This window comes from Drosophila pseudoobscura, chromosome X (assembly GCF_009870125.1).
Source record: "Drosophila pseudoobscura strain MV-25-SWS-2005 chromosome X, UCI_Dpse_MV25, whole genome shotgun sequence".
Classification (NCBI taxonomy): domain Eukaryota; kingdom Metazoa; phylum Arthropoda; class Insecta; order Diptera; family Drosophilidae; genus Drosophila; species Drosophila pseudoobscura.
Genome location: NC_046683.1, coordinates 17,062,260 through 17,075,787, shown reverse-complemented (window position 1 = coordinate 17,075,787; position 13,528 = coordinate 17,062,260). Strand labels below are relative to the sequence as shown.

General features: G+C 46.8%; 4 protein-coding genes across 7 annotated transcripts in view; 2 read left to right on the top strand and 2 right to left on the bottom strand.

The window, feature by feature from the left end:
* Positions 1 to 499: 499 nt before the first annotated feature.
* On the top strand, positions 500 to 2,360 carry LOC6901212 (uncharacterized). Of its 4 annotated transcripts, XM_033382669.1 has the most exons (5): positions 500 to 595; positions 961 to 1,187; positions 1,248 to 1,525; positions 1,584 to 1,727; positions 1,783 to 2,360. In XM_033382669.1, the coding sequence occupies exon 5, from the start codon at positions 1,784 to 1,786 to the stop codon at positions 2,183 to 2,185; it is 402 nt and encodes a 133-aa protein (XP_033238560.1). In that variant the 5' UTR covers positions 500 to 595; positions 961 to 1,187; positions 1,248 to 1,525; positions 1,584 to 1,727; position 1,783; the 3' UTR covers positions 2,186 to 2,360. The 4 variants fall into 4 exon arrangements, with proteins under 4 accessions (XP_033238560.1, XP_033238559.1, XP_033238562.1 ...); XM_033382668.1 differs by having other exon boundaries at positions 961 to 1,525; positions 1,600 to 1,727; XM_033382671.1 differs by having other exon boundaries at positions 961 to 1,525; positions 1,584 to 2,360.
* Positions 2,361 to 2,364: 4 nt separating this feature from the next.
* Positions 2,365 to 3,803, bottom strand: LOC4815396 (uncharacterized protein C1683.06c). Its single transcript, XM_033382667.1, has 3 exons — positions 3,377 to 3,803; positions 2,861 to 3,310; positions 2,365 to 2,783 (listed from the first exon to the last, which is right to left on the bottom strand). Exons 1-3 carry the CDS (start codon positions 3,626 to 3,628, stop codon positions 2,403 to 2,405), a joined length of 1,083 nt encoding a protein of 360 aa, XP_033238558.1. The 5' UTR covers positions 3,629 to 3,803; the 3' UTR covers positions 2,365 to 2,402.
* Positions 3,804 to 5,072: 1,269 nt separating this feature from the next.
* Positions 5,073 to 6,718, top strand: LOC4815397 (pyrimidine-specific ribonucleoside hydrolase RihA). The gene is made up of 3 exons (XM_001354556.4): positions 5,073 to 5,221; positions 5,291 to 5,665; positions 5,732 to 6,718. Exons 2-3 carry the CDS (start codon positions 5,438 to 5,440, stop codon positions 6,572 to 6,574), a joined length of 1,071 nt encoding a protein of 356 aa, XP_001354592.3. The 5' UTR covers positions 5,073 to 5,221; positions 5,291 to 5,437; the 3' UTR covers positions 6,575 to 6,718.
* Positions 6,719 to 8,308: 1,590 nt separating this feature from the next.
* Positions 8,309 to 13,528, bottom strand: part of Nadsyn (NAD synthetase) — a 32,457-nt gene continuing 27,237 nt past the window's right edge. Inside the window, exons 3-6 of the mRNA XM_001354557.4 lie at positions 12,629 to 12,903; positions 12,310 to 12,399; positions 10,810 to 12,243; positions 8,309 to 10,741 (exon numbers count right to left, since the gene is read on the bottom strand). Of these exons, the coding sequence (XP_001354593.1) occupies positions 10,042 to 10,741; positions 10,810 to 12,243; positions 12,310 to 12,399; positions 12,629 to 12,774 (2,370 nt within the window). The 5' untranslated portion in view covers positions 12,775 to 12,903 and the 3' untranslated portion in view covers positions 8,309 to 10,041. The remainder of the gene's footprint in view (positions 10,742 to 10,809; positions 12,244 to 12,309; positions 12,400 to 12,628; positions 12,904 to 13,528) is intronic.

Sequence of the window (13,528 nt, the reverse complement as noted above, 5' to 3'; positions counted from 1 at the left end):
ATCTAGTCGGAACACCCCTCGTGGCTAACATATGCCTGTAGTGACTGTCCATCAAAAGGCATCCCATGTCCGTTCAGTCACTCGGAATAAGAACGCTCAGCTACCGATGATCTGCTTACGCCTGCCATAATAAACGCCATGACTGCCATGGGTGCTGTTGACAGGCTGTTGTAGGCCGAACTGACTTCACTGACGAAAGGTAAGAAACAGTCGGCCAAGTGACCACCTTCCACATTGGAGTAGGAGTGTGGAGTTACTCGTCTATTGGACGTGCAATATGAAATAAATAGCCGATAAATAGCTTCTATAGCTAGCACCAAATGGTTTTTCACAGATGGGACCTGATTATCTTTGATCACCTACATATGTATATCGTGTCGGTGTAAAATTGGCCTGGAGTCCCCTTGATCCATTGCTCCAATTTAATGGTTTAATTGTCAATTTAATGGTTTAATGTATGCTGTCCCTTACGCGTCGAACTCCGGTTCCCGGTCCTATATATGTACATATGTACTAAAAATTATAAAAATTATATACGCGTAAAGTTGAATTTTTGAATATCTTATTTATTTGAAGTGAATTACCGCAATAATAGGTAAGGCCTGGGGACCTGGCATCACTGGCTGCTGATAAAGCTTCTGATGGTGATCAAGCCGATCAAGCTATTGCTGGTGGTGTTCGGTGGTAGGGAATAGTCGCTATTACGGCGTATGGAGCCAAGAGCGACTCTATCCAGTCGTTCTTTTTATGCATTTTCGAATTTGTGTATCGAGCTAGAAATCAGCTGAGAAACTAGTAGTTATCGTTTTATCGTATGTAAAACTTATTTTCATTTGTGTTTGAAATGCCTGAAAAGGACGCTGCGGATGGTTACTCTCGGCAAAAGAGTCTGAGCTTAATTTTCTAGACTTCGTAATGGTATGCTTCTTATTATTGGATATTTTTTTCTACATTTTCCAGTGGACTTGTGGATTCGATATACGGCGAATATATTGATAAGGATATTAATATGGATATAACATCAATGGAACTACTTTTCTGAATTTGGGCTGAATCGACTATAATTTTCTGTTGGCTCAGGATGTTAGATCAAATATATCCGCGACTTTTGATTCTACTTATCGATGTACAGGGAGCTGCGAAGACAATATCGGTACTTTTGAGCGATAGTCGGATCGAATCCGGAGGTTAAATGCCTTTATTTTGAAAATAACAAGCCGCCCATAAAATTGTATTCATTCAAATAGTAACCACTCAACTTAACAACTCGTCATCATCAGCGATCTTTTCTTTTTCCCTGAAGAACATGTGTCCGACTCGAACTACACAGAAAGCGACAGAAGTAACGAAACTCCTGGTGCTAAAAAATGAAGCTAGGAAGCCGCAAAGGTGCTACCTTTACAAAGCCAGTGCTGCCAATGCAGGGACAGAAAATATATATTGTTTTCGCCGGCTTTGTCAATCGGAATAGGCCAAACATTTGTTTACATATTGTCAACAAATCAGGCAGTTAATAGTCAGTTCAGTGAGTATTCTGTGTAAAAATTGAGAAACTAGAAAAAAGTTACAATAAAACGCCGAAGTTCGCTGTATTTTCAGTAGTAATTTCGTTCTGGATTGTTCGCATCCTCCCTGAAGAAAGCAACGCGTGGATTCTGCCAAGAAGAAGTGAAAAGTGAACAAATTGCACTGTAATTCGAATTCCTTTCATCAATTAGTGCACATACGTATGTATTTATTGTCTGAAAATCAGAATCAGTGAGAATCCCAATGTTCTATCAGAATGAACGGTCAGAATCGCAAGAGGAAGTGGCAAGCTGGGCGCGGTGAGGATCTCACCCCCGACGACCGTATTGAACTGATTGCCGAGTTGATGGCTAAACTAGACGGAGTCAATTTCGTCGCCGACTTTTTCCGCATCCGTCGACTGAAACTGCTGATCACCGACTGCCTGCCCGACCAAAAGGAGCAGCTGCTACGCATTCTCATAGGCTATGTGAACCGGCCCCCCAGCCCGGCCACAGCTAGCTACGCCAAAATTGTGAATCTCCTCAGCAAAGACATTGGTTCCCTGATGGTCGACTGCATCCGCGCCCTGAAGGCGGTCCAAGAGAAGGCACTCATCGATGGCAAGTGGGACAACGCGCGCGGCATGGAGTGCTTCTTCGCCGAGCTAAGCAAGTGACTTAGCATAGAAGGGCCCTGGCTATGCAGTTTGATCACTGCGCTGCCCCTGTTCGGCCACGATACGTTGTACATATCAAACTCTCGGTAAACAAAACATAGCATATTCAATAACACGAGCCTAAGACACGAGGCTAACAAACGAGCCTAATAAACGAAGAATCTAGGCAACGATATTGGTGCACTTTAAGAATTTATTTTATGTACTACTCGTATTATTATTTATTGAACAGAAATTCGCCACCATCCAGCCCCGCAACCCACTCGACAATCCGTTTGAAGAACTCGGCGTCGACCAGCTCAATGATCCGCACGTTCTCAGGATACTTTTCCCGCTCCCGCAGATGATCGAGCACCATCTGGCCGCGTGTATGCGTGCCACGCAGGTCCACTGTGGCATGCCACGTACTTTGCTTCCGCACGAGCCGGTCCCCGAAGAGCCAAACTGCCACCACAATAGCATCGCAGGGATTCCACGTGTCGATCCCATACTGTTCCATCATGGGCAGCCACTGGGCGCTCTCCACGCGGTTCAGCAGTGTGATGGCCGAATGCTGGACGGCCGCCGCTCTGACCGCGAACTGCTCCAGGCGCCAATTCTACGCGGCAACAGAAACAAAATGAATTATGTACCTTCTATCCGGAGGGAGCTCTCTTCTCGGACTCTTCTACTCACAATGTGTATGTTGAAACGCTCTGGAAGACAAGCCTCCCAGGGCAGAATGGTGATCGGACAGTGTGTCTTGAGCAGCACGGCATGTGCGGCCTCCGGATCGGAATGGAAGTTAAACTCTGCCGAACGCGAGGAGTTGCCCACGCCCTGATAGTTGCCGCCCATGATGTAGAGGTCCCTCAACTGCTGGCCGAACTCTTCACCGTACATCGTGAAGCCGAGGGACAGATTGGTCAGAGGCCCCACCGCGAACACGGTGATCTGTTTGGGTCGCTGGCGGCATAGCTTGTAAATGGCGGTCACCGCATGCTCCGCCTGCACGATGCTCTCTAGCGACTCCTCGCTGTCACACGCCGCCAGACAGTCGCCGAAGCCGTCGCATCCATGGAAATACTTTTTGTCATCTTCGCTGCAGCTTATCAGAGGCTCCACGGCCCCCAGATAGATGGGCACCTGGAATCACACCAAACACCATATGCACATGCTCTCTTTTCCCTGTACTCGTACTCGTGTACTCACATCTTGTCTGTCGCTGGCGTTGAGGATGCGTCGCATGTTGCGCGCCGCATGCTCGCGGGTGGTGTTGCCGCACCCGGTGGTAGTCACCGCCAGGAGCTCCACCAGCTGGCTACGCTCTGCGTGCAGCAGCAGCAACAGGGCCCAGGCATCGTCGCTGCCGCCATCGCAGTCGAGTATTGCGTATCTCCGGTCTGGCGCCGCCGCCGGCTCCCCTCCCTCTTCCTGTTGTGCTGCTGTGCGTCCGTCTGCCATCGAAGGCGAGCTGTGAGTGCTCGCTCAAATGGGGAAACGGGAAATGGAAACCGGGAATCGCTCTGTGGATTGGACACCGGCCTACACGACGCCTGCAGCTAACAGCTAATCTGCGTCATTGTATGCTCTTTGTGCGGGGGCTGCCTTCGTACCGTCGTCGTCGTCGGTTGTCGGTTGTCACTTGTCGTTTGTCGTATTCGTGTATCGGCACTGATTCCATTCAACCATCGTGATATGGGTACGGCCGGGCTGCACGGAATTTCATAACGCCCATTCCCCTATTCCTATGTGTATGTAGATGCAAAATCAAGCACCCTTCCCCGCACTCGCTCTATAACATGCACAGATGTGTGTTTACCCGTACCCGCACCAACAACACCCATGAGCATGGCCACGCTCCCGAACATACATACATAGGTATGCAGTAGACGTTCGTTGTGTTCTATACTCCATATTTAGTAAATCAGCTGCGATTGCACGAGCCGAGCCAGACAGACAAAGAGCAGAGCGAGAGGGGACTACGACTGATGCGTGCACTTTCCACACCCTTTGGCTCGCCCCTTTGATACCCTTCCTTCGTATACACCGCCCGAATGTGCGGGAAAACTTTGTTAGTAGAGGTTGATCATTGAGTTGCAGCTGGGAGGAGTTTTTGTGGTTCACTATATACACATAATCTTTATCTTAATATTCTAAGAATAGATACAGCTTACAGCTAATACTAACAGATTTCCAGCAAAAACCAATGAAATCATCGCCCCGATCTGAAACCCAACAAAAGAACTTCTTTCTTCTTCATATGTGTATACATACATATATACATATGTTTGTGTGTATGTCTGTAAGAATACGACGTACTACTATCGTAGTGCAATAAGGAAAATCAAAATTGAATTTGTTATGTATTTCCGTGGAACTTGGGGTGTTAAGGCCAGTCCACATAGTCGCCGCAAAGCTGCAATTGAGTTGCGGCAGGTCGTCGCGATAATGAAAGTCGTCCGACGAGGCAACTTTCGACACTTTGGAGCAATCAAAGTAGAACCCCAGACGGGATAACTATGTATGTATGTACATGCATTCATACTGCTATATGTATATATGTATATGTATGTAACCCACACGATCATGATACTCTCTTATTTAATTTACAGCTAAAAAAAATACCCTGTTTGTAGCTATATGAACGTAACAGGAGGATGGAAGCAGTTGAGCAACTAGACTCTAGTTACTAGAGAAATGAAACTAGAGAATCTCCCCATTACAGTTCGATTCTTTTTAACGAAAACTATTAGTATAGATATAAAAATATCTTTTAATTTGTATTTTTCATTGAATTCCATATTTAAAAGCTGTCCCATTGGAGGACAGTCCTTAAACTACTTAAATACCATTTATATTTGAACCACTTCTTCGCCATCATCCACAAATCTACAAAGAATTAACACAATGATCCGTAACGAGTACTCGGTTACGGATGAATGAAAACCAGGGTATCTTTACGTTGCAACAAGTTCTTTTCTCCTCCCATGGAAACTTGGGTTTCCACATGCCGCCCTCATTCTCTTTATTGCACGTACAAACAACACCTTATACGTAAGTCATAAATTAAACTGCTTGTTGAGCACAATTTAGATTAATATTTAATTTTCCCCCACTCCAAAGCCCCAGATAAGAAAGAAGTTTTTGTGTAAGGCCTATCGAATAGACGGCGATAGGTCCGTCAGCTGTTATTGCGATAGCAAAACAGAAGGAAAAAACAAAAACGAAGCGGAAAGAGAGGATGAGCTCACTGCAGACATCAGAATAACCATGGCCGACACCTGCGCGTCTGACTACGATAGCTTTGTGGTCTACGACTGCGACATCGGCACGGACGATGCCTGGGGCCTGGCAATGCTTCTGCGCGCAGAGGGCCTCCGCATCGCTGGGAGGAAGAGCTTCAAGGTGGCAGCCGTCACCTGTGTCCAGGGCAACACCAGTGTAGAGAATGGCACATTGAACGCCTTCCGAGTGCTCTCCACATTGGAAAGGCTGGATGTGAGTACTTCCATCCATATAAAGGCATTCGTCTCCAACTTTCCATTCTTTTTGTCGATCGAATAGGTGCCCGTCTTTGAGGGGTGCGCCGATCCGATTGTGCCACGGACTTGGGTAATTAAATCCCACTTCCATGGCCTGGATGGCCTCAGCGATGTGGGCGACTATCCAACCGTGAATGCCGACGATCTACGGTCGGAGGAGCATGCGGTGAATGCCATGTATCGCCTGGCCTGCCAGCACCCGGGAAAAGTGGACTTTCTGCTGTGTGGCCCACTCACAAACTTCGCCTGCTGCATTAATTTATATGGCGATAAGTTTCTGGACAAGCTGGGCGGCGTCTACATCATGGGCGGCAACATCCTGGGCAAGGGAAACGTCACCAAGAGCGCGGAGTTCAACTTCATGATGGACCAGGAGGCAGCGCACATTGTCCTCGAGTGTCTGAAGCAACCCGCTTTGATCTTGCCATGGGAGCCCTGCATCGATGGCGAATTCGGGTTGACTCTGGACTGGCGACTCAATGTCCTGGGAGCGGTCAAGCATCCGTTTGTTGAGCTCCTCACCCGCGTGGAGAGAGCCATGTTGGTGCCGCGGGGCTTTCAGAAGTGGGTCAGCTGCGATGCCCTGCTCACGGCCGCCTATCTCTTCCCTCAGCAGATGATCGCCGATGAGCGCGAGTACTATGCCACCGTGGAGCTGTGCGGCGTCCATACCCGGGGTCAAATGGTGCTAGATCATCTGAGGGGCAGATATGTAGATGCCATCCATGGCAAGACGAAGAATGTTCGCGTGATCCGGCGCCTCAATGCAGAGCCCTTCCGCACAATCATTTCCTATACGGGTTTCCTGCCCCAAGCGGACATTGATATGGAAAAATTGTGTAGGGATGAGCAGCAGCAATCCTAGAAAGGGAATCCCCGTCCAAAGACAAAACTCGTGAGATAATTAACTACCAAAAAGATTTGAATCCTTGTTTTGAATCTATGTGTGTATGTTTGCATCAGTAAATAAATTGAAGCGGAAAGCTGAAAAAGCATCAGGTCAAGGAAACAAAAAAGCATGGAAGAGGAAGCCTGAATGTCTACACCTTGGTGGAATTTTCTCCAAATGGTTAAAATCGATGGAATAATGAAGAAAGAACATAATCTTTATATTTTGGGAACCATTTTGTCAAATTTGATAGACAAATGTGTCTACCCCATAACCGAGATCACGCTCTAGCAAGACGGTTATCTGATGCACACGGCTAAATTCGTGAAAAATCGTCCCAATAATTCGAGTTTTCACTTAATCCAGTGGCCTGCTCAATAGCCCAGATCTAAATACAATTGCAAATCGTTGGGCTCTGCTTAAAAAAAATTGGAAAAGTACGAGTCTGAACCAAAGGGATTGGATGACCCCTTTGCACCTACTAAATTTAGTCGGGAGTATGCCGAAACTTATTCGGAATGTGATAAAAACTCAGTCCCTTTGGAACAAATATTTAAAAAAAATTATTAAAGTAAATTAATTTTAAACTTGCAAGAGTGGATACATGCACTTTTTTTGAATAAATTAAAATCTCTTAAGAAAAAGGATATCTTTGAACTGTAATTATTGTTTTTTTTCATTCTCACTAAAGTAAAGAATCTATGTAAAAAAAATCACAAGGATTGATGCATTTTTAAAGATTTCACAAGCGTTTAAACTGAAAAGTGATGAACATGCATCCACTCGCCACTGTAAGTATTCTATATAAGTTTCTATCTACGTATATTCTATATTGAATAATTTAAAATCCTTAAAAATGTAAATAAATTTTGTATCTCATAAGGAGACATCCTTTATGCAAAGATAGCATCCCTAATACTCTATCTCTGTATTTTTGTTACAAAGCTAACAATATCCAGCTATTATATCTATGCGCAGGGAATTTAGGTACAAGATAATGAATATTTCAGGCTGTGGGGGAAGAGTACCTATTGCATTTGTAAGATCAACAATCGGAATTAGTTCAAGCATTGTGGCCTCCATGTACAGATTGTCTGTGTGGTGTGTGTGCTCTGTTTGCTTTGTCGAACTACGCACTGCTGATGGGGCACAAAATATGCGACTTTCGTGACTTAGTTTGTCTGCATAAAGCCTGAAATTGTATTCGATTGGGCGTTTATTCAGTGCATTAATGAATTTGTTCCTTGTATACCTATTCAGATATAGTAAAGTGGGATCGCGAGGGTCTCTCCTCCGGAGGAAGTGGATACAATTGCTGACAATGATTCAAATGATGATGGCAGCCGTCACCTGTGTCCAGAGCAACACCAGTGTGGACGATGGCACACTGAACGCCCAACTCCTACTTCCATGACCTGAATGGCCTGGGCAAGGAAAACGTCGCCAAGAGCGCGGAATTCAACTTTATGATGGACCAAGAGGCAGCGCACATAGTCCTCGAGCGTCTGAAGCAACGCGCTTTGATCTTGCCTTGGGCGCCTGGCATCGATGGCGAATTCGGGTTGACTCTGGCCTGGATCAACTGATCAACACAATAATTTCTTATACGGCTTTCCTGCCCCAAGCGGACAATGACGGCACGCCATTATGCAAGGTTGAGGAGGAACTGGAGCAGCAGCAGTCCTAGAAAACAACACGCGTGGGGCAATATCAAACTACAAAAATGTCTGGTGTATATATTTCCTTGATAAATGTACAATCAGTGAATAAATTGATGCGAGTGTTCCATAACAGTGTTCGAATTGGCGATGCCACGTGCACAAAGTCTCTAGGTGTGTATAAGTATCAGTTTCTATATAATAGAATACATATATGTTTGTATAGCATATATAATTATCTAAAAAACTAAATAAATTTTGGATCTCATAGGGGAGACATTGTCCAATCAAAGGCAGCAGCTGTTCTTTCTCTGTTGCCAGCTACGATACTCGTATCATTATATTGCAAACACCTGCGGGGCTCCTCTCTTACAATAGCCGTATTTTTCTGTCTTTTTCTTCTCGGTTATGATCCGAGCGCTGTTTACGGTCGAGGGGGTGTCTGATAAGCTGATAAGACAGATGTCAGGTGGTTGCCGCAGATTAGAAACAAAACAAAACTTGCACGAGCTACGAGTGATTCCTAGAATGTAATTGACTCTAAACTGGTTTAATATTGTATGTAGAATGTGCGCGCTCTACGAGAGATAACAATTTCTGGCAGTGCGTTTCAGAGACTGAGGCTTTGGATGGGGGTCTACTAGTACCCGTATATAATGGGTTATCCAATCCACTGGCTTATATACTATTCTATCGAATAGCTCACAGTTTAGGTTAGTTATCCAAAAGGGCAGTAAATACAATCGAAAAGATCGTGTAAACAATTATGATTAGGCCTCCAAAAGGTTCAGTTATTGCTTTCAACTAGATATAGACTAAGACATTGAAGGATTCTTCATTTAGAGTGCATTTTGCGAATAAGTTATGCTTCGATTCTGTATTTTTTTCAATATTAAAATTAACCTACATCAATTCCTACAAATTCTTAGCACTTATGGCTCTGAAACGCACTGTACAGAAGCGAACAACTTAAAATTTGATTTGTTTTAAAGCCCCAAAAAAGTGCTTAAATAAAAAACTGCTATCAAAAATCACACATGAAACAGGGGTCACGGGGTGAGGACTACAGATGGGCTAATAGTCGATGACAAAAGATTGTACAAATTTTGCTCCGTTTCAAAACTAGTCAACAAAATCCGTCTTGGTGTTTTTTTCTGGCATTAAACCGACATTTTCTGATAGACTTGGGCCCTCAACGTTTTTTAACAAGTTAGGATTTTATTTTAAGTAATTAAAAAGAAATTGTTTTGCTTTTTTCATTCCACTTTTGGGAGGTTTTTAAGAACGAATGCAGCTTAGCCGTTTATCCATAGATATTTATAAAAAAAAAATACCTTAAACGACGACCAATACAAGTGCCGAGAGCTAATAAAAAATATAACAAAAATATCCTAATTTATTCTTACTTTGCTGAGCTTTTAATTTGAAAATTTTGACAAAAAAAAAAACCGCAATAAAATATCTATCAGAAAAAGTGGGTCTGAGGGCAAGTTTTGTTTGTTTGTTTTGGCGTTGACTAGTTTTCTTAGCATTGGGCATATATGCATGTATGTATATATAATTAGGAATAAGTCATTTTTTGTTTAAGATAAGGCCAACTGGAAAAATGATGCTACAAAGGCTTTAGAGTACGATTTTTTCTATAAAGATCTGAACAAGATTTAAATTTCGGAATAGGCGGAGGCTATGGCTAATCCTACATATAATTCTTGTATATATATAAATGTATATGTATAAAAAAAAACAAACAAGAATTCCAACAGTGCGTTTTATCGATGCTTATGCCTAGACAGGTATTCCAGTGCGGTCCTTGATCTTTCCTAGGACATTCACGTGCACCTTGGAGTAGCCGCTGGGCTTTTTGGCCAGGCCGGGTGCAGCAGCGGCGGCAGCGGCAGCAGCTGCCAGGGGCACGGCCGCCGTCGAAATGCCCACATCCAGGGAGGCAGAGCCCGAGGCCGACGAGAGCGGCGACGAGTGCTTCGAGTCATCGAGGCGCGAGGAACGCTGCGTGGACAGCAGCAGATCCTCGCTGCTGGGTCGCATCGATGAGGGCGTATAGATGGGCTGCAGCTTGTCCACCTCATCGTCAATGGCCTTGAACTGCCAGCTCCAGTTGGGCCGATACAGGAACGGCCGATGATCGAAGCGATTATCGTCGGGACTGTAGCTCTCGGCGTGCACCGATGGCGTCAGCACCGTCATCTTGTGCCGATTGATGGCATAGCAGCGAAAGAAATGCTTCACCTTGTCGGCCACCTCCTTGGGACTAAGGTCGCCCTTCCACGTGGCCACCAGACGGCAGAACATGCTGTATGGCCCACAGAAGGACTGCTTGCGCAGGCGCCCATACTCGCTCAGCTCATCATAGGTCATGCCCATGTCCTGCTCATCGGTCTGCTGCAGTTCCCCGTTCTCCTGCAGCGGCTCCAGCTCAGCGGTGGGCGGTGCCTCGATAATAGACTCCAGAACGGGCAGATTGTACCTATCCAAAACGGGAGATCACCATTAGAGATCCCAATCAAACAGATAACAGAGATAAAGATGTTATACTTCTCTTTGGCGTAGATCAGAAATCGCCGCAGATCCGTCTTGGATATCCCGCCAATGGGATTAATGTCCGCCGAAGAGCAGTCATACTTTGTCAGATATCCCCGCAGCGATTCATCCACATTCGCCGAGCCCAGGACAAGCAGTCCACCCGGTCGATTCCTCACCCACAGCATAAGCTGGGCGAAAATGTACGCCAGGACCATGCGCAAGCGTGATTGGATGTTCTGCAGGGCCAAATTCTGGCGGGCACAGCCGCCCTGGGTTCGGAAGCGAGGAGTCAGTCCGGTGACGGCATTGAAGATGCCCAGCAGGGCATTCACCGCCAGGTCGATGCTGATCTCGATGTGATAGCTACCGAGCTGGTTCGCCAGCTGCGCGGCCCGTCGTCGAGTCTCCTTGCTGCTATTGACGCTGCCCATGTAGCAGGTGACCAGCAGGCGGTTGCACAGCGTGGCCGCATTGTCGGGCGTATACTCCGTGTCAGCTAGGATCTTCCGGATGTCATGCAACACCTGGGCATCGCCCAGCTGCACGGCCTGAACGATCTGGCGGCACATGGAGTGCACAATGGTGGCCGAGCTGCTCGAGTCGATGCCTCCGCTGAGCGGCAGAAAGAACCCGCCCTGTCCGGAGCGACGCAGATAGTCCCAGAGCCAGCAGGCCGGACCCAAGGCGATCTCCTCCTCGGGCGTGTGGCTGGGCCAGTGCAGCGGCGGCGTTGATGTCTTGAAGATGTCACTGTGCGTGGACATCTCAAAGTCGCAGTGGATCCGTGGATAGTTGGCCGCACTGGCAGCTGCTGTGCAACGCGAGCGCAGGCTCACTCGATACGCCCGTATCTCCTCCAGGTCAATCGTGGCCAGGGTAACCTCCACGTCCTGCAGGGCGAACTGCTGGCCCCTGGCGAGGAGCTCTCCATTCAGGGCAATCGCCGAACAGCCATTAAAGTACACCCTCTGGCCGTCGCATCCGCGCAGGTTGCTGAACAGATAGGCCCCACCCGCCTTGAAGCTGGCATTCCGTATAAGATCCGAGGTGATGTGGGCCTTGCGCAGCTCCATGTAGCTCCCGGATCCATTGACAATCACCTCCACGCCGGCCAGCGACATTTCGATGTGCTTGCTCCGTACGTTCCACAGCTCCTCGCAGATCTCATAGCCAAGGCAGGTGTCACGCGTGGCGATCACTGCATCGCCAAACGGCACCGTCTGCTGACCCGTATGCTGCGATATCATGCGCGGCAGCAGGAACTCCTCCGTTTGCATCGACTTGGTCCAGGCGGTGAACCATCGTGACTCCCGATAGTTGCCATCGTCGCACATGGCCATTTTGGGCCGGATCAGCAGTAGCTGGCGATTGAAGAAGGCCACGCGACAGTTGTAGGCCACATTGCGATGCATCACCGGCATACCCACATCCACCAGCATGTTTTCGCTGTGAAAATTAGCAGGATCAGAACTTGGGGATCAGTAATCCTTCTACTACGTTGCTTCTACTTACCAAATGGGCGACATCATGATCTCCAGCAGCACCTCCCATGAGTGCAGATACGTGTCCGGCTCTCGAAAGTGATCCTCGCAGCTGTAGCCGCTGTAGTTTTGGGGGGAAAACAATAAAAGCATACATATGTTCTTGAGATGAAGCTTTGCTTGGCGAAAAAACCGGTGCGCTAAAAATAGTCTTTACACATCTCGCGCGTCATGGAACAGCACTCCTCGGTCGCTCCCATTCGGTCCCTGTGGCAGTCAGACGATATAGTAGCGCTCTAATTGCTGGCTTCCGAATGGCGAGGAAATTACATTTCTTGAAGGGAACTTACCTAACCTCCAGCTCGGGTCCAGTGCGATAGCTAGCGCCCATATCCTTGGCCTCCAATATGGATTGCAGTATCCTTGCCAAATTGCCCTCAAAGTCCAAGGCCCATTGATTCAGTGTGGACACTGCCACGGTTATTTTGCGTCCCATTTTTATTTGTATTTGTATTTTGTATTAAGTTTTGTGTGTTCTCCTGATTGTTTCGCTGTTGGCTCTTATTGCTCCTTTTTGCGCTTAGGTTTCTTTTATTGTCAGTTCAAAAAAATCGGCAGTTATCAACTGAAAAATGGATACGAAAACGGAGGGAGGTCTTTAGAGGCTTAATGGACAATGGAGTTGCAATTAATTTGATTGCCGCGCGCGATGCAGCGACTTCTTCGAGTCTCTCAGCTCTTGGTTCTGTGTTGCGGTTCTCTTTGGGCCCTATTGTTGGTGTTTGTTTTGTTGTGGGTATATCTGGGTCTGTATTGATCAAACAAATGGAGCAAAAAAGTGGCAGGACAGGCAGGGCAGGGCAGGCAGGGCAGGAGAGGTGCAGCCCACCAACTGACGTAGCCCGTCAATGAATATAAAAAGGCCGAGGGACTCTGTCAGAGATGAGGGGACCCCAGATGATGGGGTCTATGCTATGGAATTCCCCTTACATTTCAACCACTACAGGCAAACGAATGGATGAAGCGAGTCTTTTGCATCGTCCCATCCTCATTGATGGAAGCGAGAGGTCTGGCTTTTCTCTCAACACACCTTTACACCGTCATCGCCATTCATGGACGACGCACTTTTGGCATTTGGCGAGCAACAAAAATTGAAAGCTCTCCATCCTCGAACCAGCGACTAGCCACCGAAAAACCCACCGTATGCAAATTTACTTTTCCGAGGCTACCCAAAAGTTTAAAACACGCAA

Bases quoted from the DNA above. Each gene is read 5' to 3' on its own strand.
- LOC4815397 (XM_001354556.4), top strand. From the start codon at position 5,438: ATGGCCGACACCTGCGCGTCTGACTACGATAGCTTTGTGGTCTACGAC. The intron at 5,666-5,731 runs GTGAGTACTTCC...TCGATCGAATAG, and splicing joins CCACATTGGAAAGGCTGGAT to GTGCCCGTCTTTGAGGGGTG.
- LOC6901212 (XM_033382669.1), top strand. From the start codon at position 1,784: ATGAACGGTCAGAATCGCAAGAGGAAGTGGCAAGCTGGGCGCGGTGAG.
- LOC4815396 (XM_033382667.1), bottom strand. From the start codon at position 3,628: ATGGCAGACGGACGCACAGCAGCACAACAGGAAGAGGGAGGGGAGCCG. The intron at 3,311-3,376 runs GTGAGTACACGA...GTGTGATTCCAG, and splicing joins ACGCCAGCGACAGACAAGAT to GTGCCCATCTATCTGGGGGC. The intron at 2,784-2,860 runs GTGAGTAGAAGA...GTTGCCGCGTAG, and splicing joins AGCGTTTCAACATACACATT to AATTGGCGCCTGGAGCAGTT.